Source organism: Apteryx rowi, unplaced genomic scaffold, assembly GCF_003343035.1.
Source record: "Apteryx rowi isolate R43461 unplaced genomic scaffold, aptRow1 scaffold_6, whole genome shotgun sequence".
NCBI classification, from domain to species: Eukaryota; Metazoa; Chordata; class Aves; order Apterygiformes; family Apterygidae; genus Apteryx; species Apteryx rowi.
In genome coordinates, this window is record NW_020450871.1 from 171,547 (window position 1) to 198,489 (window position 26,943).

At 46.0% G+C, this 26,943-nt stretch overlaps 1 protein-coding gene across 1 annotated transcript in view; it reads right to left on the reverse strand.

Moving 5' to 3' along the window:
* The window catches only part of LMF1 (lipase maturation factor 1), a 205,341-nt gene that overhangs the window by 19,323 nt on the left and 159,075 nt on the right, over nucleotides 1–26,943 (reverse strand). Inside the window, exons 5-7 of the mRNA XM_026083289.1 lie at nucleotides 11,530–11,713; nucleotides 8,092–8,245; nucleotides 4,635–4,818 (exon numbers count right to left, since the gene is read on the reverse strand). Coding sequence (XP_025939074.1) covers nucleotides 4,635–4,818; nucleotides 8,092–8,245; nucleotides 11,530–11,713 — 522 coding nt within the window. The remainder of the gene's footprint in view (nucleotides 1–4,634; nucleotides 4,819–8,091; nucleotides 8,246–11,529; nucleotides 11,714–26,943) is intronic.

The window sequence follows — 26,943 nt, forward strand, 5'->3', positions numbered from 1 at the left end:
TCATCAACTTCTGTAAAAACAAGGGTGTCTTTGCATTAACACAATAAGGCACCTTGGGCAAGAAACCACCTCAGGAGGAGCACAGCCCGCTCCCTTCTCCTGCGACGTCCATCACTCCTCAGAGCTGTTTCACCTGGTTTTTAAAGGCCTCCAATGCTGGGAGCTGCCCAGCATTCCTAGCAATCGATTCTGTCATTAAACTATCCCCCTGTTAGAAAGCTGTTCCTAATACTCAGCCTGAATTTCCCTGAGATTAAACCATATCCTGACATTTAGTCCATGCTTTCCTTCCTTCTCCACATGGACACAGAGAACACTGTTGCTTTCCACTTTGCAGGAGGTCCTCACATATTCCAAACCTGTTTTAACGTCTGTCCTTCCCTTTTCTTCTTTGGATCAACCGATGTGGATTTGTGCAATCTGTCACTGTGGAACAAGGTTTCTGGACTTCTGCTCTGCCTGTGGGTCCTTTTTCGCACTCTTTCCAACTGGCTGGTATTTTTCTTGAATTCGGGTGCTTGACTGGTCATACTGGAAGGGTGACACCATGCACTTTGCGTGCCGAACTCTGGTGTGGTGTTTGCTGTTTTCACAATGCTGTAACATAACCAGCTGCTGCTCATCTTGTGATGCCCCCTTAGCCCAAGAGGCTTCCCTGGAGAACGTCTCTCTGCTCCATTTCGTACTGCTGTGTCCAGCACCAGGCGCTCGTCTCCTGTCTGCGCAGATCAAACTTAGCAAGATGACCACGCGCTTAGATGTTGTCCTCCACTGTACTCGCACTGTGGTGGCATCTGCAAATTTAATGAGCATGTCAGGCTGTTCTTTCCATTTTGTAATGGCTCCTCTTAAAAATATGCATTGCAATATATTGGGTCAGACCTTGGATTAAATTGCTTTGATGGAGGTAGGCCAATCCACACCAGCCAACGATGTGATCCACAGGACTAATCTCAGGAACAGGAACATCAGCTCCTCTGACTAGAAGACACTGCAGCCTCTCTAGCTCTTTCATGAAGATCTGACTGCTGGAGAACATTTGTTTGTTTAATAAATGAGCACCCCAACTGTCAGAGACCAAATTATTCCTGTTCAAAACCTGGAGTTCCTCTACCACCATTAGTGACCAGTTCTCTCAAGGTAGATCGCCTCCTCTCTTCTGGGGGAAGCCATGCAGTGCCCTTGCCCCGTCAGGGCCACCAGTTTGGCTTCTGCTCAGGAACAAGAGACACAGTTTGGGTAAACCTCTTTGTCCCAAGCAATCCGGTGTAATGTCCAGCCCGAGCCTGAGCCAAATTCCTTGTAAAGTCTTGCTGTGATCTAGAAATGACAGCACCTTTTCCTCAGCTGATTACCAGCCTGGCACCACAGAGGAGCCTCGCTCCTGCCAGTGGTGCCACCAGTGCCAGGAGTATTGCTCCAACTGATAAAACTACTTGTCTTTGAATAAATGCAGGTGCGATTTGGGCCCAATTTTTTCTTGAGACAAACAGTATTTTCGCTGAGTCCATCCTAACTCACTTTACACGTGACGTGGTTATCAGCTGGGAGATGGACCAAAGGGGATCCCGTCCTAGGCAGCAGAAACAGTTGGAAATGCCGCACGGATTGCTGCCTGCTGTCGCCGCGGGCAGTTTTCTCTTCTCTAGACAGGAAGAAGCAACACAGACGTGTTTCTGGACTGGTTACGTCCCGGCCAGAACTAAATGAAGGACGTTAATTCAGAGCTACAGCACCCACGGGATGTCAAGACATATAAGACAAAGAGGGGATTTAGAAAACAAATGAAAAGGGATACTATATTTAGATAATAAAGTTAACATGATGAAAATTGTTTCCTGGAAAATAATGTCACATTACATTACACATAATTAAGGCGCTATCAGAGCAGGAACTGAGAAGCAGTCAGCTAATGAATCACGGGTCGGGGTGGAGCACCACAGCGAATCCTCCAGCTCAGCTACGCGTGCGGTCCAACGCTGCGCCGGACGGCCCACGCTGGCCATGCCAGCCCTGGCCCTTCTCTCCGGCGCGCCGCGTCCCCCCAGCGCAAATCCTGCCGGCGGGCTCCGAGGGAAGGTTTCTCAGGAAAGCCTGAGTGAAGGAAGGCGTCGTACGTCAAGCGGCGATGAGGTGCAAAGAGGAACCTGTCACGAGCGGCACAAAGGGATGGTAAATATCTTCCCCCAAATGCGGTGAGTGTTTCCGCAGCTTGTCACAAGCTGGATATGTCAGATCCTGAGCTGGCCACCTCCAACGAGCTGCCAAAGCAGTCCTCCGGCCCGCTGCGCTGGAAGCGATTGGGTGGAGCGGGAACAGCAGGATAAAAAAACACCCAGAACTTCTGAAGACAAATCAAATATAATCCAGAGGCAGAAGCAGCCGACTTAATGGACTCCATAAATTACAGTGTGGGGTTCGCAAAACTTGTCTGACTTAACTTCTTCTGGAGTTTAAACCTCTGGTTTCTCATCCTTTCTGCAGCTATTTACTATGTGTGATTCAAATTTAAGCAACACACGAACAACCGCAGCCTTCTCCTGGCTGAAACAGCTCGGAGCAGGGCAGCAGCACAGCTGTCTTTCCAAACAGTCAGGCGTGACAACTTGTGCTAAATATACAGCTCCGAATTTTCAAACAAACATTCAGCTACCCAAACTGAGATTTACTTACATGCTTAGGTACATATTTACATGCTTAAATTTAAACATCCGCACTTGCAAGTGTTTGCTGCTGTGTCTACGTTACTTATATTCCTATCGTTTGCAGCATGAGTCACCCCCATTTTCATGCCGTTTTGTTAGAGCTTTTTTCCTCCTTTCTGCACCTCTTGCTGAAACCTCTTCTAAGCAAGACCTGACACTGCTTCAGGAAGGTGCTTCAGGAAGGAGCCGGGCCGCGATGGACCTGCGTCCATGCACGCAGCCCTCCAACGCGCGCTGACCCGCGCGCTAGGCGTGCATCCACCTCCTGCCAGCGCAAACTAATTACCGTTAACCGGCTGCCGTGAACGACCGTGTCTGCACGCATGCCTTCCAACACCGCCCCGTGCGCACAGGCTAATAGAAACACTTTGGGGAACCTTGTGGCGAATTAAAAAAAAAAAGAAAGAAAGAAAGAAAGATGCGAATGGGCCTGTGTTATTTCCTCTTCCTCCTCCTCGCCAGGCTGCTCACATACATCACTGTCACTCAGCGCAGGGGCCGTGTCTGCTGAAAGATCGCGCCGGTGTGTAACAGCATCTCTCAGCACCAGCACAGCCAACACTTGCGTATGATGCATGAGTATTTATGTCCTGTCCTCATTTGTTTTTAAACCTGAGACCACTTTGTATTTCAAGACCTTAGGGATATTCCTGCCCTGGAAACAAACGGCCTCTCTCTCATCTCGGATCTGCTTCTCTCCTCCGCAGCCGCAGCCTCCTCTTGGGCGACCCAGATTTCTGCTCTGGTGCCGGAGCCCTCCCGAAACACAGCGAGACGGAGCCCAGCAGCTCCCATGCAAACTTCTGCACCTTTACTCCATGCTCTGCCCTCTTGCTGGCCGGAGTTTTAACCTTTGCTGTCGTCTTGCTGAGGGATAAGCATACCTAATGCAGATTAAATGAAATTCCAGCACACAAAAACTAGAGGGGTAAATATAAAACCATAGCCAAAGAGAGATGGTTATGTCATCACTGAGGAATCTAAAAGGCGCCTAAATGAAAATACCGCAAAGAAAGAAAACAGAGAGGTTTGGGGCAGGGGGAGAGGAGAGAGGGACGAGCGCAGGGCGAGGGTACGGGAACAGAGAGAAAAGCCTGCAATGTTCTGCTATGGGTTTGCCTCATGCAACTCTTGTGAGCTTCGGTTTTATAAAATCCAGTACAAATTCTCATGGTCACGCAAATGAGAATTTGCAGAAAAGGCTAAAAGATATCAAAGAATTAATTTTGCAAGTGTCCCCCCTCTTTTCTTTTTTAATTTATAGCTGTCTCCTGCTTGCTGCTTTCACCTGGCGAAAATACTTAGAGGGACCCGAAGCCCCTGCGTAGGCAAGACGCGCGGTGACAGTGACTGCTGGCACTGCCACAAGGGCAGAGAGCTCGAGTTGCCCCCGGCCGTCCCCGCGAGCCACCGATGTGCTGGGACACTGGTCCAGCAGCAATAACACTGCCCACTCGCAGCTGCTTGTGAGACAGGTGCTGTCCACCTACTTCCTCAATGTTTTAAAGTCTTATTATTGCTGAGAAACCATTAAAAAAAACCCTCACGTACAATTTCCATGAGTTTTAGTACCTTGGCATTGGTCATCCCTTAGGACTACAAGCCTTGGTGGAGGACCCTGAAGGGTCAGGATACCCAGTCCTTTGGCTGGAGGCACCTCTTCTCCCAGCACAAAAACAACTATTGGGCAACTTTAACACAGCACATCATTCAAATTGCCCGATTTGCTGGAAAACTGGACAAACCTGCAAGGCTTGGGGGTGTCTGTGTGTCCTTCTGCGTCTTTTGTTTGTTTGTTTTACCTAATAAACTTAGCTGGAGCTTAAAATATCCCCCCACCCACGCCAGGCACACAGTAAATTCACAGGAATTTGTGTTTTTTCCTGGTTCAGGTGGCGCAGGAGTCTCAGAGCACCCACAGACACGTACCTGGAAAGCAGCAAACCACATGAGCCAGTCCAGGCGATAGTGGTAGGGGCTAATAAAGCAGGGCCTCCTCTTCAAATCCCCGGGCTTGCATTTGAAGTCATACTCCTCCCAAACAGCCGCGGGATCATTGGGATCCATGCTGGACGTTCCCTGAATGATGACTTCTGTCCTCTCCTTGGTAATGCTGTGGGACACATCATTATATTGTTATTTTTCTCAAGTGGTGAAAAATGCTAGCTGCTCAGAGTCAACAAGGCAACCACCTCATTGGCCTAGTGATGTTTTGATCCTGATGGGCAGCAACCTACAGAGAAGCTCTCTGTCTGGCACGATCTTCTCCCCCCAGCACCAAGGCACTCAGAAAACTCCATCTTTCCTGTCTTCCCAAGTTCCCCTCTATCACAGTGAACTACTGCTATTTCCCCGAGAGACTGAGATGCTTCCTACAGAAATCGGTGGGTATTAGAGGTCATCTTCCCATGATGCAAGAGCTCTCTGAGGAAACACTCTTGATGATGCGAGATCATCACAGGATCAGCAGAGCAGCTTCCAGCTCGGGCAAGTCCAATGTCCCCTTCGCTAGCCTGGCTCTCCCTGCTGCACCCCTGGCCCTGGGCTGCTTAGTTGCCCCTCGACTCTTGGCTATGGCAAAGGGCAGGATCCGCTCACAGCGAGTCCAGGGTAATTGGTTACATCCGTGTGGGGCACCGCCGGCAGCTGACTCTCGGGGCACCACTAACAGCTGTCTATATGTGCTCAAGCATTTCACCGTCCTGGCTGGAAGACAGGTCTCATGGAGCTATTACTCAGCAGGAGCAGGAGGCGGAGGTGATGTATGAGCCATTGCAGACCAAGCCAAGGAAAACAGAGAAGGAAAACAAAAAAGGCCCATCATACCTAGCAGATGTGTGGAAACTGGGTTAAAAAGTACCCCAGCTTTATGACAGGTCGTGCATTTTCCCTCTGTTGTTTGATCTGCCAGTTTCTGCACAGCAAGGTGAGCAGCAGAGACAGCAAACTCTCCAGGCCACAGAAAGCCCATGCGAAAACATGACCGTCAAGGTTTTCAATGACCTGTCAGTGACGCTCCTCTACACTGGAGAGCTGTTTTCCGTAACAAATGCATAACAGCGTAACTCTGCCTATCAAAATTGCCCAGCTCCCTACACACGTTTAATTTTTTTACTATATTGCTCCTTCCTCCTTCAACCCAAGAAACCGAAAGTTTGGAGCATAGAGCCTCGTCCTCTCCCAGTGACTTCCAGTGATAGATGCTCACAACTCAAGGAATGCTGTATGTCTCAGCTTATAATTGTTACCTACATTTAATAGATTTCTGGATTCTCCAGCCAAGTTCCATATTATATGCTGGGCTGAGTTATGAGCCGTGGCTAGCTGCCCAATGGTTAGAAACACACTGTAAATCAGGGACAGCAAATTACTAATAAAAGTATGTTCCTACTGTGTGATTCAAAATATGTCAAGTTTCACATAATCGTATATTCATTATAAGCTGCAATCCTCTTTTTATTGGTTTACATAGGCTGGAATTACAAACATATTACAGCAGCATTTCATCACATGCTCTTTAGGTTCTGCTAACTGTTGAAACAGAAACCATAGACTGAAGAAGAAAAAGAAGAACAACAACCCAAAGAAAACAATCTCCCGTAGCTTCACCACTCCAGCATTCAAAGAGGTTCAAGGGTTATTTTTCCCTCTCTGAAAAAAAGGAGAAACTTCACTGCTTCACACTTTTTTAGTGCTGATACTTGTAATCATGTTTTCTCTAAGTTTCGCTTTCACAAAAATTTCTGCTATTTGAAATATTGGGGAAAAGAGCAAATTACTTTGATGGTTCTAGGTGTGCTCTGTATCTCCAGTGCTCCCAGTGAGACCTGCTCCTCCCCTTCATCCAGCTGCTCAGCCAGCGTTTTCAACAGCCAACCTCATTCTCCTCTTATAATACCTATTTAATTCCAGTTGGCTCCTCCTACAGGACCGCGTCCAGAGCCCACTAAATCACGAGGAGCCTAGCCCACCCCCTGGCTCCAACCTCTGGGGAACACCTTGTGGTCACCACAGTGAGGTTGTGGGGTGGGCAAAACCAGAGGTCTATATAGGGAAGACTAGCCCCGTTGTTAGATGTGTAGCACTGTGTTCTGATGAAGCCCTCTCGTTCCTTGATTTCAGCAAGGTTAAAGCCCTCAGACCTGGCCGCTTCCTCTGCTCTGCGGTTGGGCTTTCCTGGGAGGTCTGCACACAAGCGGCAGGATGACCACACTCCTGCTCCCTGCAAGCCCAGGGTGACCCACATCGACTCTCAACCAACTCAGTAACAGACTGACAGATGCCACTCAAAGAGCAACATACTGGGCAAGGACCTGAACAGACTCTTCTTGGTATCAGCTGGCACTGGAATTAAAGGGATGACCGTAAATCACTGCTCTGCTCACTCTGTTGTGATTTCACCCCCCCGCCCTCCCCTTTGCCTTTTGCAGCTCTCAGCTTTTCAGGGCAGGGGCTGCCTAATCCTTTCGGCTAGCTCCTTGTGAGCGTAAGGTGGCCTTGCTCCCAGCTGGCTCTGCAGCCCCGCTGTAGCACACCACCACCACCACCACCACCACCACAGGGATTACCCTGCAAGCACCATGCAAAAATCTTCTCCTTCTCCACCTCTTTGCTCTACAGAAAAAACAGTCTTTTCACAGATGTCTTGGTCAGGAGGAGCCTGAGAGGGACAGTATACAAGAACAGTCTTCCTGGGTCAGACCCGTGGCTCACCTAAGCCCAGTAACCTGTCTCCAGAAAGCCTGGTCTCAGATGCTTAAAGAACAGAATGGTTCCAACCACAGATCTAGATGCTTCCCCTTGTTCAGTCCCCCACTTTCCTGCCATAAGTAGGGTTTCCTGAGCTGAAGACAGCAGCCAGACTGCCCTTGTGCCCATCTTCTGAATCTCTCTTGTTCTTTTTGGAATCCATTTATACTTTAGTCTCCACAGTTTCCTGTGGCAATGAATTCCCCAAGTCACTTGTCGGAAAAAGCACTTCCTTTTGTTGGCCTTAAACCCGCTACCCAATAGCTTATATGAATATTTACATGAGGGAGAACAAGTGTGTACATGGGAAGAGAAGTTCACCATAAATAAAGCCTGCTGGTGACGGTGAAGACCATCCTCTAGATGAACTTTTCTATGGATATTTTCATCCTGCTATTCTGTTTGCTACATCAATATAACAAGCTAATTAAAAATACCTCAAGGAAAATAAATTCTAATTCAGTATGAAAGACACCTGCTCTTTTTTCCCTTTTCCTCATAAACAGGTATTCCAAGTCTACCTGCTACTGGAAGGATTTCTGTTTAGATTTAAGACTTAAAGACTGACTATCTGACTACAGTTCATGCTGCCGACAGACAGGCTGAGCTGTATGATGTGCCTTTAAAATTAGTATACCTTCCGAAAGCTCCATACGTGTTCACTATTCTGAGAGGGTTGAATGAGGTGTTCATGACTTGTCTGGAGTTAAGCAGGTTTAGGATGACGGGGACGCTGAGATAAGCAATCAGGAGTCCAAACGAGATGTTCACCACTTTGCGGACATAGCAGCCTGTTCGGGACACAAAACCAAACCAGAAGAAAGTGACTTCACCGCTGGCAGCCAGTTCAGAGCTGCTCCCGATTCTCCCCGCTGCCCCTGCCCGGTGACCGCGGCCCCAGCCTCCGCACGGCTTGACGGGACCCTTCCTGGCGGTGCTAACAGCAGCTTTCAGCTCCCACGTCAGGCCGACTGACAAACGCTCCTATGTAATCAAACAGACCTTGCCAAGGGGCCACACGCTATCGCTCGAGAGATCTGCCTTTCTCTAAATAGTCTGAGAAAGGGCTAAAAAGAAGAATGTCTAAAATGTAAGATTAATCGTTGTTTTAGTATAGGGGGAAAAAAACACAGCTGGCACTTGCACCTTGTTCAAAATTGCCCTCCTTGTTTTTAAGCTCCAGGTGGACTGCCTCCAGCTCTTCAGGACGGTTCCCACCGTGGCTGCCTCCTCCGCGCTGCCCTGAAGCTCCTGCCACCCAGCATTGATTTCCTGCAGGCTCCTGCCTCTCACTCCCTAGCTCTGTCCAAATCTCATTTCTTCCTTTGCAAATCTCTCTCCGTTACTTATCTTTTAGGTTTCAGAAGTGCGCTACTTCACCAGTGCTTTGCCATTCGGTTTGCAGGAAAGACCCTCTTCAGAACAGAACAGGGCTGTGCTGGATTTAAGTGCCATTTCAGTCCAAAGAGAGTCCTATTGCAATCAAACAAATAAGCACAAGTGACCTCTAAAGAGTTCTTGTGCTTATGCCCATTTTTAATTTGTTTAACATTAACAGCCAAAGGATCAGATTCAAAGCAATTGCATGTAGCTTTCCCCTTATCTCGGCAGGAGAGGGATGTTTATTTGAACCTCTCTCAGAAGCTATTAATAATTGTTTAGTCTGAGAACATTTCTGGAGAATCATTTGATTTGGACAGGAGCTCGCTGAGACACGTCTCCTCGCCCCCTGCACGGCTGCAGGACCGCTGTGACCAGGCAAAGCAACATAGGAGTCAGGCAGGGGCATTTTTTGTCTTTTAGATAGGCTGAACTTTCTAGCCGAGAATAAAGAGCAGGTACAGACACAAAGTGCTGCACAACACAGGCAGCATCAGTGGCTCTGGAGGCCACGCTGCTCATGGCCAAGCATGGGCTGCCCATCTTTTAACTCCCCCAGTGACCATGACCCTAACCTCAGGATTCAGGAGGTCTGGCCCATGAACTGTCAGCACCTTCTCGGTCCTGACATGCCTACTGTGTTGTAGTGATCATATTCTTGCCCTTTGGGTCACAGCTACTCAGTCACAGAATAAAGAGTTTAATCCAGAAAAAAATACATGGCAAAGAATGGAGCAGGACTCAGGGAAGGAGCATAGGACATAAGTCAATGGGATCAGGATGAAGCCCCTAGATACCAACAGAAAGGGCCTCTCATCTTCAGAGAGATTTAGGAATGGAGCACTAGCAATGGGGATTAGAGGTCTCAGTAGGAGTTACGTACATGTACTTCAAGGACGTGGCCAGATCCTCGTAAAATCTGGTTGTGAGCCGGGCTGACGGAGAACCCTTGTGTCCTCTGTCCCTGTGACCTGGTGTGAGTGTCTCTCTAAGCCTTCTGCCACACAGCCCATCAGCACCTGCTCTGTTAGCATATCCAGAAACCCAGATTCAACCAGAACACAACAGATACCCTACCCCTTAATTCTAGACCCCCTTTTTAAAAAACCCAGAACAGGGACACCTCTAAACTCTAGAAATGTGGTAAGTGTGGACAGCTCTTCTTGCCCGGGGATACTACTGGCTTGGTATGGTTTTCTGGGAGCACCACAGAAAAGGAGCAAGTTCCTCACCAAAGGATCTCTCTCTCTCTCACAGCAGCTCATCGAGCGACACAGCAAAGCGGCACCTTTGGCTTCTCCCCTGGTGCATAGGTGCAACTTGAGCCTTGTCTGGGGCTGGATGCAAAAATATAGTTGGTAGGAAAACCCTAGACTGTCACAGCCTCTAAAGCAGAGGTACTTGAACTGAAAAGCTGCTAAAGATTTCTCCTTTCAGCAAAATATGTAAGATAGGACACACAGAAAATTTAATGGCACTGCATTAGCCTTGCTGGAATTAACACTTCTGGTTAAGAAACTGTATTTCTTGGTAGATGAGAAAGGACTAGAGACAGATGCATATCTTGCTGACATTTTTCACTATTCTGACAGATGTTTAGCATATTTAAAAATGAGCATCTGTAATTATTGTTGATATTATAGTCAATTTGTTGCTTAAATGTGGTTTATAAAAATGTTACAAACACAACTGTACATCTGTTACGCAGCCCTATGAAAAACAGACCAATGTTGCTTGTGCAGGCAATCTTCGCAAATAGGGCTGCTTGCAAAAATCACTTCAGAGGGGTACATTAGCCACAATAATCCCTTCTGTTAACTTAAAAAAACCCTTGTATTTGCCTTCCTATATTCATAATATGAATGTATGAGTTCGTCTCATCCCTGCTTTCAGGGAACCCCCTCCACAAGGTCACTGTGCCCATGCCACCAGCGGTGGCAAGGAGAGCCCCACACTGGGCAGCTGCTCCTCTTGCCTTCTCCAAGTGGCCGCTGAGTGGAGAAAGACCATTTTCCCAGGAGCCAGGTCTCTTTTCCAGTCAGCAAAAGCATTATTGGAGCCACAGCAGATTGACAATCAATTCTGTTCTTTCTGGAAGTCTGGCCTCATGTCCAGCTACTTATTCAACCAGGGAAGAAAATGTGCCAGCGGCTGGAGGACGACCATGTCACAGGGGAAGGGAGAGGGCTGAGAGCGAACAAACACGAGAGCTGCTTCATTCAGCTTCTAAAATGAAATCCTTGCCCCAAGCTGCACTGGGTGTTTCATTCCTGACTTTTAAATAGTCAAAAAAAAAAAAAAAATCTCAAGATAAATTGTGCAGTTCCACATTGCTTATTTAGGGCTGGAGTTTGACATTCACTGGAGTGAATGCAATGAATACTAACCCTCATGAGCAAAGATGTCAGAATTTTAGCTGTGGAGACTTTTCCATTCCAAAGTAAATATACCTGTACTAACAGCGTGCCCTCTAGTGGCAATAACGTGATAGACATTTATAAATTAGCTACTGTTTTTGCGCTAATCTGTCATCAACGCAAGATCCAGACAACCTTCAAACCACAGAGAAGGACCATGCAGGAGCAGTTACCTCCTTTCCCATACATGTTTGCTCCCAAAGGAGAAGATGACAGTTTTCCAGACAAACATGCTGAAAACACCTGCCTGCGACTTTTTCCTTCCAGCAATAACTCACCGTATCGCAGAGGAAGCTGCTCTCCGGCTGCCCGCTTGACTTGCATCTGCGCCAGCTGGTCTTTCACACCTCCTTGCCTGGAACTGAAGAGGAAGGCCAAGCTGGTGTCATCGAAGCAAGCGATGCTGGGCACGATGGTTAGCCAGTTGAGGAAGCTCAGGTTTCCACTTACAATCAGAAGCACCTAAACAGGAAAGAGCGAAGCACAGGGTATTGCAGATGCTGGTAGCCGTCTGGCTAGCTCCCCAGGCACTGATATCTGGGAATGTTTATCTGAAGTAGGGAAGGGAAATTCCACCTGCACACTGGTTTACTCTCTAAAAACAAGTGTGGGTTGCAGCAAGAATTCCTGCTGCAATAACTGGTCTGGAAACAAAGGAAATGAGAGCGTGCAAACGCAGTGGCCAGCTGCTCCGTGGTCACTGCGGTCATCCACTGCACAGACCTCAAATCAACAGCCTCAAGTTGCTTCTGGCTGTCAGTGGCTCAGAAGAGACTCCACAGCCCCTGGGCCAAAGCGGCTCCCACCTCGTGAGCTTTCCTAAATGCTCAGTGAAGCCCCATTAAAAACGGCTTTGGAAAAACCCACGTATGACTATTTACACTTGATTGCTCCTGCCCTGCCAGGTTGGCATCTCTTCAACCCTCTCCTGAGCTTTGTGTCTTCGGAGACACAAAAGGGGCCTGGCAGAGGGAACTCTGTCTCCTGCTGACCTTGGCATACCCTGAAAGCAGCACCTAGCAGGGAGTCAGTCCTAGGTCTTCTGAGCCTGGAGCTAAGACTGAAAAAACAAGCAACGTCAAAAAAACAAGCACCGTCGGACCTCCAGCTATGGCTTCTGCCGCAGCTCCCTGAATCACCGTTGCCTCCGGGCCAGCGGCATTCGGGTCCTGACAACCCCGAGCCCTACTGAAGGAGATCCCATGTCTTCTGCCCTTCCACATCAGCCGGCAATTCGCCTCGAGGGCTCTCCGCCCCGGCACCCAGGCGGTTAACCCGGCTCACAGCACCGTCTCGCATACTTTGCAGATTTTCCTCTTATTCATGATTGCAACAACGATGGCAATCCTTCCTCCCCTGCCCAGGCTACCGGCCCAAATGTACCCCACTGACTCGCAGCGTGAGCTCTGCCATTGCTTTCAGTGGGAAAAAGCTCAGCCAAAGTATAGTGTGACTTGATTTCCATAGCGCTCCCCGGGACCGCGCGGTGGTTTGGCTCCCGGGGAATTGGCTGCTTCCTGATTATGCCTACGTATCTATGAAATCAAAGTTTCTGAAACCCTTCAAGAGGAAATATTGGAACTTCTAATTAAAGAGCAGCTCTTAAATATAGGACTGTGGCTTTTTTTTAAGAATTTTTTTTTATTTTTGCTCTTACTGCCTGCTTATTAGAATGTTTTGCATGTGTAAAGCAGTTAAAGTGGAAAATCTGCATGCTTTGGAAAAGTCTCCATAAATACTTGTACATATTGGGAAAGGGCTTTGCAGGCATGGAATATTTTTTCTTACTATTACAATGACTTGACAAATACAAGGTACCATCTTGCACCCCGGTTCTCCAGCACGTCTTAACGAGCATAAAGCAGTCAGGCTTGGGCACAGCCCGTTTCGCCTTGGCCACGAATCACATCTTCACAGCACACGGCTAAATTTATTCATGCCCAGCTTCTACTTACTTGTTTTTTTGTGCTCATGTTTTCTTTTACCTGTTCACCGTTACCCTTGCTTTAATGGTACAATTAAAACCCTGCTCAGCCTTTCTGCTGCTCTAAGCTAAGCAAGCCAAGCTGTCCTGCTCTCCTCTCACCGCCGACTTTGCCATCCAATATAGTCCCTAGTTCCTGAACCTGAACAAATTTCAATCAGTCCTTCCGGGTGCTGACAAGAACTGTACGGAGTACATCAGAGGGGTCTCGCCAGCAGCTCGCACGACGGTACTGACGTTTCTCCTTCTTATCCAGAACCGCCCTCCTGCCAGGCTCTCCCGCCACATTTATCTTTACCTCCAAGGTGTCACGTTAGTGCTCGCTAGTCATCTTGGGGGCTACTCAAGTCCCTCTACACATAAGTGGTTTCCAAACACCGAGCTCCCAGTGTGGAGCAGGGGTTTCCGCTCCCGACGTTGGGCATGGGACCCTGCACCTCGGACACCAGCGTTTCGCCCCCTCCGGCCCGCGGCCGAATAAGGCTGGAGGCAGGCCCGGCTGACACCGCAGAAGATGCTCAAAATTGCTGGACTCGAAATTTCACTGCTTTGCTTTCATGCTCAAAGCATGTGTTTTTTAACCTAACGTGGCCAAAACATTTAATTGTTCCATGTTTCGTATGAGCAGGGCCTGCTGCCAGTTCAACCTTGCTGACACCACGACTTGCACCAGATGCAGAATGGACATGACGAACTTGCTTAAACGCCAGCAAAACAATGTGTCAGACGGAGCCAAACCCAACACCGTTGCCATGAAGACACATCTGGGTTTTCCGAGCACTGCCTGCCTCGCTGAACCGTCTAGCCATCGCAGTGTTCAAAAAGGAACATGTTATAAGTGATTTAGCATGTTGGCATAAAAGAATATATAGGAATCCATCAAAAAAAAAAAAAAGGCAAGAAAAGAAAAGCAGCTGATGCCTGTTCAGGACTATTTGAGTTTTGAGACTGATAGGAATTCTTGTGCCGTTAGTCATATTCCTTAGAATTTAGCCCTAGTTATGCTAATTAACTAGCTGTTCCTTGGACACATTAAAACAAAAAAGGAGGAAAAAAGGAAAGGAAACAAAGTAGTCTCACCATCTTACCCATAAAAAAATGAGGTTATAAAGCTGACTTRATGTATTACACGTTGAAAAATAATGCCCCGATGTAACAAAGTCATTTATTTTTCAGGCTTGAGGCCAGCTAACGAGAATTTCCCCCCATTCCAGCTGGGTTCAAAGTTGTAACCTTGATTGGTCCCACTATTATTTTTTTTAGAGAACACTTCACTATTCTCACAGCTGAACTTTATCTTCCTATGAACTGTTTACTCACAATTTTTAGCGCCTGTGGTCAAAGAACACTTTCAAGGCTCCGAAAAACCAAAATGCACTAAACCGTGTCACCCCAGCATCTTACCCGCAGGAGGAGGAGTCGAGGCAGGGCAAATGGCCTTCCTCTCCAATGACCTTCACCACCCCCATCCCGCTGGCCCTCAGCCCACCTCCCCCTCTGGGGCACTGAACACGCGATGAAGCTTTTGGAAACCCTGCACAGCATGACAAGAGGAAGAGGCTTGAGGACCAACTGTGGACTCAGCTGCCACCGCTGACGACCACGGCTGCTCCTCGGGCTGTGTCGAACCCGAGGACAGTCGGTCTGTGGGGGAAACACAGCCCCCTCCATGGGCAGGCTCAAGTCAAACACAACAAAATCCCTGGGGAGCCTGAGATCATCGCAAACTTTCTATGCCACCTGCAGAGCCCATCCTTGAGTCCACTTTCTCTAGCGTATACAAAAAAAGCTGCAATGAACATCAAAAAAACACGTCCCAAGCAAAGAGCAAATCCCACCGAACCGTTGCAGGTGCTCGTCCCCTGGTGAAGAGGATGAGAGCTCAGGCATGGCTGACCCACCACGTAACGCACCCCAACCCCGCACACAGTCACTGGGCAGAGCACGGTGCAATTTGCTACGGCACGAGAGCAGGTCTTTGGCTACATACTGGAAAGTCTGCGACTGCTGCAATATATTTTTTACATATTCCTTTATGCTAGCCTTCGCTTTGCGTGAGGGACCAGACCTCTTCTGGGGCTCAAGAGCATGGCTTCCACGGACGTGCCAATCGTACGTGTAATTTCCTGGTGGGGACAAGGAAATGAGACCACCACCTTATTTCAGAAGAAGCCTGGTCCAGTTGCTTCCAAGGGCTTTTAGGCATCACCTGAAGGTTTGTTATTAGGATGTTGTACTCACGTAACATGAGGAGGCTCCAACTGTAATATGGACCAGCTTAGCCTGGGCTTGCTAAAACAGACTGTAAGAGGTCAGTTCCTGTCCTGAAGAAACCAAATCTAAACATACACGACAAAGTACCATAAAAATTGGGATTTACTATGCCTGTGTTACAGGCAGAGAATGGAAGAATTTTGGCACCTAATTCTTATTTCAAAGACGCTCTCTGGGGATATTGCCTTAAAGGCATTTACTCAAGATCATATACAGAGTCTTGCAGCAGGGCCAGAAATAGGACCCAAATTTCCCAACTATAAATCCAATGTCTTAATTATGTCCCCCCCTCCAGGAATATCTGCATCCCCAAACGCTAGTCCCCAGAGTTTCCCTCTGGTTTATCCTGAAGTGCACTCATCCAGCGTGACCTTTTGCTTCCTAGAAAAAGTCTCATTTTCCTGTATTTGGTCTCCTGCTGGGGCCCAACTCTCTAGAGCAAAAGATGGGCTCCTACACAATTTTGGTCTGAGGACTTCCAACCAGCATTCAGTTAAAAGGGACATACATTTTCTCATTAAAAAGTAACAACAAATAAATGTTAAAAGCATACCATTTGTTTGCTTCTGAGATCGGCACTTTTTTTTAAATACAGTGATTTGCAAGTTATAATTTTCAAAAATGCTGGCAGGACACTTAAATAGCAGAGTCACATAATCCTAAAAAAGGGGGAGATCAGACCAATTACAGTTAGTAACAAAAGTCCTAACTACTATTTAGTAAAAAAAAATTACTTACTTATCCTGAGTTGGATAATTACCCAGAATTATGAGGGGGAAAAAGTATTTAAATCTGAATTACATACACATGTTAGGTCCTTGAACATAACATGTTGTACTCAAAGCAGTAAATACATTTGGAGTTCCCTCTTTGACCCATATGTGGTTTAGCTTTTCGTTCAATGCATATTAATCGGCCTGTATTCATTAACATTCTCACTTAGCTACTTTGTTAGGAAACTCTGATCCTTTTTTGATTTGATTTGCCTTGCACAATTGCAGTAATATTAAGAAAATAATTCTCCACTTTGCCACTTCTGCAGTGGATCATTTTACAGCTTTATAAGGAGTGACTGGGTGGTCCATTAGACTTTTTTTTTTTTTTCAGTAGTGATTCACCTCTCTTTATTGCTTGGAAGTCAGAAGCAAAGATATCTTATTTCCACCAGCCTTTAAAATCAGGGGATTCAAAAATAATATAAGTTTGGCGTTTTCTGGTCTGTGGGTGGAATCACGAACCTGACACATTTTTAACTTCAGTTATTCCAGCTGAATCTCGATGATCACCACCGGCCAATGTGACTGCTGAACAGGCACCAACGAACAAATTCCTGAAAGGGTTAATATTATACCCTGGTGGGAGGGGGGTACGAATACTGTGAATCCCTGAGCTTTGCAAAAATAAACCTCCAAGGACCTCCCGCCTGAAGTCAATTAACAGCAAAACAGACAGTTCGTCAAACACGCTGACGGCTGGCTGTCCCGGCAAACGGCTTCTTGGCCATTTTTGCAAAAGGCATATGTTATTTGATAGATCTGTCTGGCCAACACTAAGACTGAAGCTGTGTCAGCTGTGTTACCATCGTCTTTGCAGTCGCGATCCTCTGAGCGCAGCACAGCCTGGGGTTAGGGCATCCTTGGCGAGGCAGACGAGTATTTGCCTTGGCTGCCAGCACGCATTGACCTAAATTCTTTTTTTTCTCCGTGGAACCTCCTGAGGCTTCGCATGGGTCTCCTGGCCGGGACGGCGGCGCTGGGCTCCTCTATCAAGGAAGGTCCTCGCTGCTCCTGGCCAACACTAATTTCCCAGCGCAGTTCAGCTCATGGTAACGGGGGCAAAGACCTTGCACAACCTCATGCTAGATGACCATGCCGGGGGGACACCAGGGATTTGGGGTAAGTCACCGAACTGTGCGTCACGTAATAATTTCAGAACCAAAGGCACCAAGCTTGGCACCATGCACGGCTTGGCCCTTCTCTGATGGTGCCATGATCGCCGTCCCGTGCACATCTCCCGTCGCACCTCCGCTGGGGCCGATGTGCTCTGCCCTCTTCCTTCGCTTGGTCATGATTTGCATTTACTAAGTGTCTTTCTCTTGCTGGACAATATTTAAATGCACAATTATAACAAACAGATGGTATCAACCCCTGTGGTGATTTAAAAAATTTTTTTATTAAAGCACAGTATTAATCATGGTAATTGGGTAGGAACTTTAAGGTTATAAAACTACAGCATGTCTAATGAGCGAGCTCCTTATAGGAGGAACTGAGGTTTTTAATCTAATAATGTCAGTTTTATGGATTATGACTGGAGTTTTATGAAGTGTGATATGAAATACTGTGGATTCATGGCTCTCACTGGATTAATTTGGAAAAGTAGTTTTCCTGGTTCTAGGCCCAAAAACAATTATTCCTTACATTTCTGTCCCCTGCACTGTTACCAAACCCCTCTGTCAGAAAATGGGCACCTACACCCATAACTTTTTTACAGGTTAGACTTCTTTGTTTGGCTGGTTTTTATTTTTTAAATCACAGAATGTTATAAACATACAGTAGGTACTAGAAGCTCATATTCTTTGTAGCAGACACTATATTTGTCCAGCAGGAACGACAACCATGGGCTGTAAACCCTTAAACGTGGTCTAGGGATGGCTGCGAGTTCGTAGGCTAAGTCAGATCACAGGGACACGGTCACCACGGGGCATCGGAGCAATCTGATATTATGTAATTTGCAAAAAAAAGCCCAAATTAAGGTGCTCGGAACAAATGTAGTTGATTTATGCCCCTTCATAATTTATTTACATGATGCCATCTCCACTCACTGCATCATTGCTTCTCTCCACTTCCGTCCACTGCCTCTTCTCTCCCCATCGATCCCAGTTGATTCAACCTTCTCTTGTGAAGCCAGTCTCTAGACCTTGGGCTGTTCTCACTGCTCTCTGGGTTTTCTCCAGCTGGTCCGTATCTATCCTGAAGTGAATGTTCGAAACTGAGCCATGGCTTTTAGCCAGGGCCTTCCCAGTGACAGCCAGCATGAAGGATTCCTTCACGCATCTTCCTGGCAACCCCCATTACTTATACATTCCAGCAGGACATTCACCCCTTTTGCAGGGGTGCAGCCCTCGAGCGCGTTGCCATTCACAGCAACCTGGACCTTTTTGGTGGAGGTGCCCCCATGCCATCATCTCCCCTCCCGCACTCAGGAAAAATCAGCCGCGCAAGTGCAGTGCATTGCACTTAGCCCTTCTGACCCATATATGCTTTTTTTATGCTGTACCTCCAGTTTGTCAAGATTATTTTGAATTCTAATTACATTCTCCAATATACTGCCCACTCCCTCTACCTTAGTGTGGTCTACTAATTTAATGGGCATTATCTAATTTAACGTCATTAATGAAAACATTGAATATCACCAGACAGACTCCGTGGAAGCCCCCCCCCCGATAAATCCTTCCATTTGAGAGTGAGCCATTGATAACTACTGAATAGAGTTTTCCAACCACTATTGTCCGCTGGATAGTATTTCCCACTTCCTACAGGACCCTGTTTTCTCGGGTTGTTTATGAGATTTTATGTGAAACAGTTTCAAAAGCCTCACTAAAAGCATATATTGTTTATCCTCTATTCATGTGCCTTGCTTTGTCAATGAAGGAAAGATTGCTTTTATACAGCCTGCTCTTGGCAAATCCACGATGGCTGTAGTCATCTGCTCTTTTTTTTTTTTTTTTGGAGATATTTACAAATGGCCTGTTTGAGCATTTTTTACAGTATTTTTCCACAATAGCCCTACAATCTCCCTTTTTTCCTTTTTTCCCTCTTAGAGGACAGGTACTTCATTAGCTCTTCTCCATTCTTTCATTACTTCATCTACGTTCTATGAAGTCTCAAAGATAATTACTAATGCTGACAAGATTTCAACAGCCAGCTCTTTAAAAGTCCTAGATGGATTTTCTCTGGCTCGGATGATTTGAAAAGATCCAACTCGGCTAAGTACTCTCCAGCTCACCCCTACTTGTGGTTGAAGTCAATCTGCTTTATTACTGGTATTAATTATACCAACAGCCTCATCACATGTGACTTTTTAGTGATGACCCTTACAAAAAGGTCACAAATCATTTCAAGATAAAACAGACTGCAGTTATCAATTCCAAAAAAAAAAACCTAAGTAGAAAAACCTGATGTAAATCTTCTTTGTACGCAAAATAAACAACCACCTACTCACTCCGTGCTAGTGAAAGTTGGGGAAAAGAGAAAACATCTCATCTATGCATTGTCAGAACAACAGCACCTGTCACACATGGACCTCTTCATCATAGATCCCCAAAGAGGATCCAACACACTCGGATCAGCTCAGCTGATCGGGACAGCTAAAATCCCTCCTCCCAAAAGACCTGCTACTAGATCTCCAAAACTGAAGAATGCTCTTCAGTTGACTTTATATGTCACCAGAGAGGAAGTCAGCCTTTTAAACTGTTTTTTATGGATCTTTATGAAGGAACAGATGCAAAGAGGGAGCCAAGGCTATCAAGGAACCTGTGTGCCGCATTCGCTGGAACTATTGGGGAAAGCAAGCTGCATCAGGTACCGGCAGGACCATCTGGCCCCATCCCTTTCCATCCTACATTTGACAACAACATTGCTCTGCAACTACAAGGAGCTAACGGCAAGGACCCCAGATGAGAGAAATGCCTGTACGAGACATATTTCCCCCTGTTGAGAAAAGGCATTTCTGGTGGCAACCAGAGAGAAGGAGGAGTTCAGAAATGATCCCAACCAGCCCCTGTCTTCGAGCACAGGTGGCCAGTAGTGTTGGGACAGGTGACAGGAAGGGAAAAAGAGAGCGGCCATCGATCACCTTGATCTGTTTGCCCTGTCCCCCAGCATCACTTGTGGCTTCTCTGCCAGCTTGCTCTTGTCCTGACTTTTTTCTGGGCGCACAGGGGCCCGGCTGGGTGACGTATGGGTGATGGCGTGCCGCTGCCACTGGAATTGAAAGTAGAAGTGCTACTGGCTGCGTTGGGAAGATTTCATCGCCCAGCGTTTCTGTGCCATCTGCGCGTGGGCTGGATCTCTCAAAAGAGAATTGCAGCTTTCTCTCAGTGGACAGAAATTGCTGTGGTTTTGGTCAAAGAGTCATCTCTCCTCCTCTGAAACCTGCAGCCCCACCTCCAAGAATCCCCTACTCGTACAACAAGCTGAAATTCATAACATCAGAAGTTGGTCCTTCCTGTAAGAGATAGGAAGGACAAGCCTCAAAAGCCAAATTTGATTTTAATGTGCCTCCAGTTACTTGCGTACCATGAAAACACAGCCTCCCACAAAGAAAAACAGGCTATCATTCCCCCATCTGGTTTCAGTTTGAAAAATACTTATATATGTAGTTTTTCCCAAAAGTTATTGTAGGCATGGGCAAAAAATTCCCATTAAATGACAACAGCAAGAACATTTAATTTTCCCCTATTATTAATTTAGCCTCTTGTTAACTTCTTAATATTTTCATGAGGATTTAATCGTTGTTTTGCAGAGCTATTTAGTGCAGAACAGTACATAGGAAAATAATTACCTCTGTCCACTTGCTCTGTTTTATACAGCAGGTAAAATAGTTTTTTGAATCCCACAGAAATTCAGAAAGCTCTTGGAAGTACCAGGAGAAAAAGGAGCAAAAGTGAGGTTTGAGAGAAGCACATGGTTTGACTTCAGTTTACTTTTGAACACGCAGTGAATTAGCCGATCTCGACTTAATACCCATTACAAAGAGCAGCCCATGTGCATTTCTGTTTTTTTCTTTAAACACAATCTGCTTTTGCTTTCACAGCACCGAAAAGCCAACAAGTTAATCGCAACGTGGTTAAGCCAGGCTGAACCAGAGCCTCTCATCTGAGCAGGACGTAACACACTAAACCTACGCGGGCTCTCCGGAGCACGCCGTTTGTCTGCCACACTCTTGCAGCAGAAAATACGTGTCTTAATTTTCTCCCCCCATAAAATTCTGACAACCAAGACATAATATACAAATCAAAGGACTTTTTTTTTCTTTTTCCTCCCCCAAATACAGGACTCAAAAAGCCTTTAAGCATTTTCTCAGCTTCAGGCAGAGAAAGCAAACTCCATTTTCCCATCCTTTACCTGCTAGGAGAACACCTGAAGTCAGGACCTTCCTAAGCGATCTCTACCATAGGTGCTGGCTGCCTTGAGATTTCTCAAATGGATAGCAGGACACCTACCCAGCTCACTTAGAATATTGCGAAGTCACGAAATAGCCCAAATTTGATATCGTGAACATGATTTCATAGTCAAGGGCTGAGTACTTCCTTCCCACAAGACGATAGGAGAGAACCCACATCTAATTATTACATTTAGTACAGAAATAAGTAAATAATGAACTTTGAGCTTTCCAGATAAAAGGTATTTTAAGAAAGTCCCTTGCACAGTGGTACGCAAATGCTGTGCACCTCTAGTTAGAGGAGGTTCACTCTGAGATGATTAAACATATGCAAATGATTGATTTGGAGACAGAGAAATCAGCTAGAATTTGAAGCATTTTTATAATTGTCATGTTATATACAGATTTTTATTTTCCTGAACAGCTATGATTGGGGGCTTCAACAACTACATTAAAATATCCTAAAAAACAAAAGACCCATATTTACCCCCTAAAAATTAGAAGTCTCTTTATAATATTTATAAATACTTATACAGTCAGAGACTCCCCTGAACTTAAAAACATATAATGGAAATATTGAGGAATAAAATAACGAGAGAGGCACAAATATAATTGTACAGCAATCCTCACCAAAACTTGTTCTTGAACAGGGTCAGATTTTGACATATTACAAATTGCACTGTAAGGGGTTTGCAATCCTTAGCCTAAGTACCTGGTCTAAAGTTACAAACAGAATTGTGCTAAAGCAATTGGGAACCCAAACCTTTCCATTCCTGTTATATATGACATTTGTTCTTGATTGAAATGTGAAGCAATATAAATGTTTCAACCTATGCTCATTTTTAATTTGGAGTTATATGAACCACCTACTGTAGTTCCCACAGATTAGGGGATTTGACTGAGGAGCACTTCTATGGATAAGCACAATTTCCAGATTTTCAATGGAAAATATTTTAAAGAGAAGCAAGAGAGTGAAAGAGAAATAATTATATATAACCTTCCAAAAACCTCACACTTTGCAATTGAACCTGATCTCCAGCGATTAGCGGTCAGGAGAACCATGCAAGGATGGTGGCACAGGGCAGGCTGCAGCTCTGAAACACCCAGAACTGGCTAGTTTGGGAAACACGATGCTGAGGAAGGGCCTGACCCAGCACGGTGAATTCCTTGAAGTCTGTAAAACACGTGGAGCAAATAAAATCCCAAAGCACCAAAAACATAGAGCAAATTTGTTGGGATGAGATCGAAAGGGTGGTCTTCACTGCTCCAGCTTTGCATACATCCATTACTGCCCATGAAGGTAGCACAAAGCTCAGATATCACAAGACCCTTTTAGGGCTTAGATGAGATTTTAAGCAGTCCAGAGCCTTCCTACTGGGGGATGATTTTAGTCTGATTACTAGAATTTGGCCTTCTACATGGTGATTTTCAACCAAACTCCTTTTCTGTAACAGTCCCCATGTTTATTTACGGTCAAGGATCTGCTGTGAGGGAAACAGGATCTGAAAGGCACATTAAGTTGAAGCAGAAAATGCCCATCTCACACCTGGTCCTGACTAACAATCTGGTTCTGCTCCCACCTCCCTTTTCCCAATCTGTCCCCAAAACCACTTCTCAGCTTTTGCTGTGCTCCGCAGAATGAACCATGACTTGCATGGAAAAACCTCTGAAGTTGTCACTCTTTCAAATCAAGGGCAACTTGTGCAAATCAATCTTTCTTACATCTACCAGATGGTGCATAATAGTTCATATAAATACAACAAGATGAAAGTGCCACAACACAAACTGCGTTCTCCTCCAGTCGATTGACTAGTGAAGAACTTCACATCATCACAAAGCGGTTTCCGTAAGTAGATACTGAACAACGGTTTTCAGACCCAAGGCGCATGCTTGATTCTACCTCATCTGCACTGCGATAAAAGTCCAGTGCTAAAAGGGTTAAATTTAGTTTCTTGTCCTTTCTTTATCATGTAGCACAAGAACTCAGAGCCAGTATTTCTATTCCAGGAAATTTTATACATTTAACTCAATTACTAAAGTATTGTGTGTGAATTTAGGATCAGTTGCTTGCTTTGGGTCTGAAATACAAGCTGACTCCTCCTGTCCTACTCCTTCAGAGCTGGGAGATGTCTTCGAATTACTGACATTGACACATTTATTCTACTCTGCAGCTTTGTTATGTAAAATACCTCTTGGTGTTGCTTGATCCATTGACTCTTTTGCTAGAGGCTACAGTGTTCCACATTAATATATTACAGGCTAAATAACTGCCGAAGGACTGTTTATGTAAGTGTTGGAACAATATAAAATGAAAGAATAATTTTACAGAAGGAAGGAATTTTTTGCTACTCTGCTCTGAATTATCAACATTTTTCCATCCTTGATGGTAAAGTTACTTCCTAAAGGGGGAAGCTGTCACAAATATATTTAATAGCAAAAATCTTTTGAAACTTTTTTTTCTTAAACTAAAGGCCAATGAGCACAGACCAGCGAATCTCAGTGAGCTTTTCAGCAGCATCCTACAGACGGGACCATTTGGAGATATTTTCTTCTTGATTTTACCCTAATTTGCTCCAAAAGTTGACTTTAGTGGAAGGCCTCTTAGATTAAGATGTTGCTTAGGAGAAGGAAGGCAGAATCATTCTTGAGGTAAGACCGAGACAGAGAGTTTCTCCAGGGAGAGACTTGTCATCCCAAGGAAAGATGGTGGCAAATCATCCTCTCTACAGAGCTCACAGCTGCAGGGGAAGTCAGGAACAATTCTGACTGCTCACCAAAAAGCACCTTGTAGCCAGGTAATGGGCAGGAGGCATCGATTCAATACACTAACCGTTAGCAAAAGACTTTGCAGATCAGCACCAAGACGACCGTCTCAGTCAGGAGAGGCTAGAACAGGAGGAGGCAGAACTACCCAGAGCGAGTGGCCTCCTTGGTCTGTACCAGCATGAGATCAGAATCTGGCCCTGATTTGGTCCTGAGAAAACTATATTAGCATGTAATTATGGGGCCTTGTGTGGACTTTGAAACGGGATGTAAAACCAAGTTCCTGATTACTCATGGTCATAAAAGAGACCATGGAACTTTCTGTGAAGCCAGGAGAAGTGGGCAGGATGCAGAAGATCTCAACCCTAACTTCAAGTCAGGTTGTTATACTCAGAGCACCTCAGTCCTTCACGGTATTGCTGCTGGATCCTGCAGCCCTCACACACTCTCCCTCCAACGCACCAGCAGTGCTGGCACACAGCTGAAGAGCTGTGATGTCCCACCCTAGATATGGCTGCATTTTAGAGAACTTTGAACACGTTGCTTGCAAAATGCTGTAGGATCCATCCACATGACACCAGGGCTATGGAAAACCAGATTATTGTTACAACAAAGCATGCCTGGATTTCTTCACTCAGCGCAATAGCAGTGCTCGTTCCGATTAGCTCATTTCATCAATAAAGTCAAACAGCATATTAAAAAATTTCTACATCTATTAATGGTCCGAAAGTTTGACTACCCAGCTCTGTCCTGCTCATTAAAAATGCTTTTTATAGCAAATGTAGAGTTAAAGTCCAGGAGAAGTGCTCTGCTTCAGTGGTATCTCCAGCTGGATTATGCTGGAAGGAGACCCGAGCCATGCACGCAGGAGAGACGGCGGGTCCTGCCTTCCGTCTGCATCTCCTGCTGGGAGGGCAGGCTGGAAAGAATGCTTTTTCAATTGGAATTTGAGGGTTTGTTGAAATATTGCCTGTGACAGATCTAGCTCTGAGCAGCTTCTCCAGGACCCCTGTTTCCTGGAGAAGATGCTTCTTGTCCTTCTTCTCCTAGGAAGGACCCAGCTTCTGGCCTGAGGGCTGCCCTGGAGCCTGGGTTCCCGTTCAGCATGCCTGAATAACATCACTCTGATTTGCAGGATAGCATCAAAATGTGGATTTAGGTCTGCTCGGGAAAGAAAGCAAATCTGAACTTATGAAACTGTCTCACAAGCAGAATTACCATTTTGCGTCTGATACTTTTTCCTTCTCGCAGTGACAGCAATAAGGTCAGGCTAGAGACTCCTCCAGCATCTGCTCTCCCCCGAGCAAAGGCCCCGAGCTGCAGGCTGCCCTCCAGCTCGGCCGCCGCCGCGGACCCGGGAAGACGTGCGTGCTGGCCTGCATTAGCCTGCTTGCAAAGGTGGAGCGGCTCAGAACAGGAGCAATCATGTCCATCCCCTGCACGAGCAGAGACAGCTCAGAGACGAGACAGCAGACCAAAGGGAAATGAGCTAAAATCAGTTATCTGATTTTAAAACATGCTTAAGAATTTTTTTTTGCTTGTTAGCACTGAACTAAAGTATTCTCAGAGTGAAACAACAGAAGAACTTAATGGAGAGCTCCTCTCTGCATTGGCTAACAATTAGCAACTGGTCTGTAATATTAAAAGCAACTTTCTTACTAAAAAATGATTTAAGAATGCATTCATGAAGAACTGTTTCACAGCTTCCTTTCAAACTGGTCTCAAATTTGAGCTAGACACCTAGTAAATAGCATTACAGCTTTAAAAAAATAATACTAAATATAACCGTGTCTTTTGGAGAGCACTAGCTGGACTGGGCAATACTTGACTAGTCAAGTTGTTCTGGGAGCATTTTGCTGCAGGTTTTTATTTTTCCTCTCTGCTGAGGTCTGCTACATACTCAGATATTAAGACATCATAAGAAAAATTCCAACACGGCAATTAATCATCAACTGTCATAGTTTTCCATAAGGTGCAAATTTAGGGTTATAAAACTGTCAAAAATCTAAAAAGTTACATGGGCTGCTTGTGCCGTTGGCTAGATGCACTTCTGGAAGCGGACGCAGACAAATACTTGCGGTGCTGTTGGCTCGCAGAGTCCCGGGAGCAGCTGGGGTGCGGATCCCAAACGGCCCCGGCTGTCCCGGCTCCCGTGGGAAACGGCGCCGGCGCGCCTCGCCAAGCCGCCGCCGAGAGGTGCGTACGGCCTCGGCCCGCGCTCCCTTTGTGTTGATAGGCACCTGGTCTAGCTGCTGGTCTTCTCTCCAAAAAGCGCAAGCGTTTCGGGCATGGCAGGTTTCAGAAGACTGAGAGCAGTGTACAGCTTCATGGAGGTTTTCCCACCAACTTCAACATAGCGCAGATACTGCAAGGACAAACCTGTGCCAGCGGTTTGACTCGTGCGTTGGTCAAACCACAGACGCAGTTTCATTTCCACTAAGAGCAAACATTATCTCCTAATATTAACGTATGTTAAAAAATTATTTGGCAAAAGCATTTTTCACTCTAG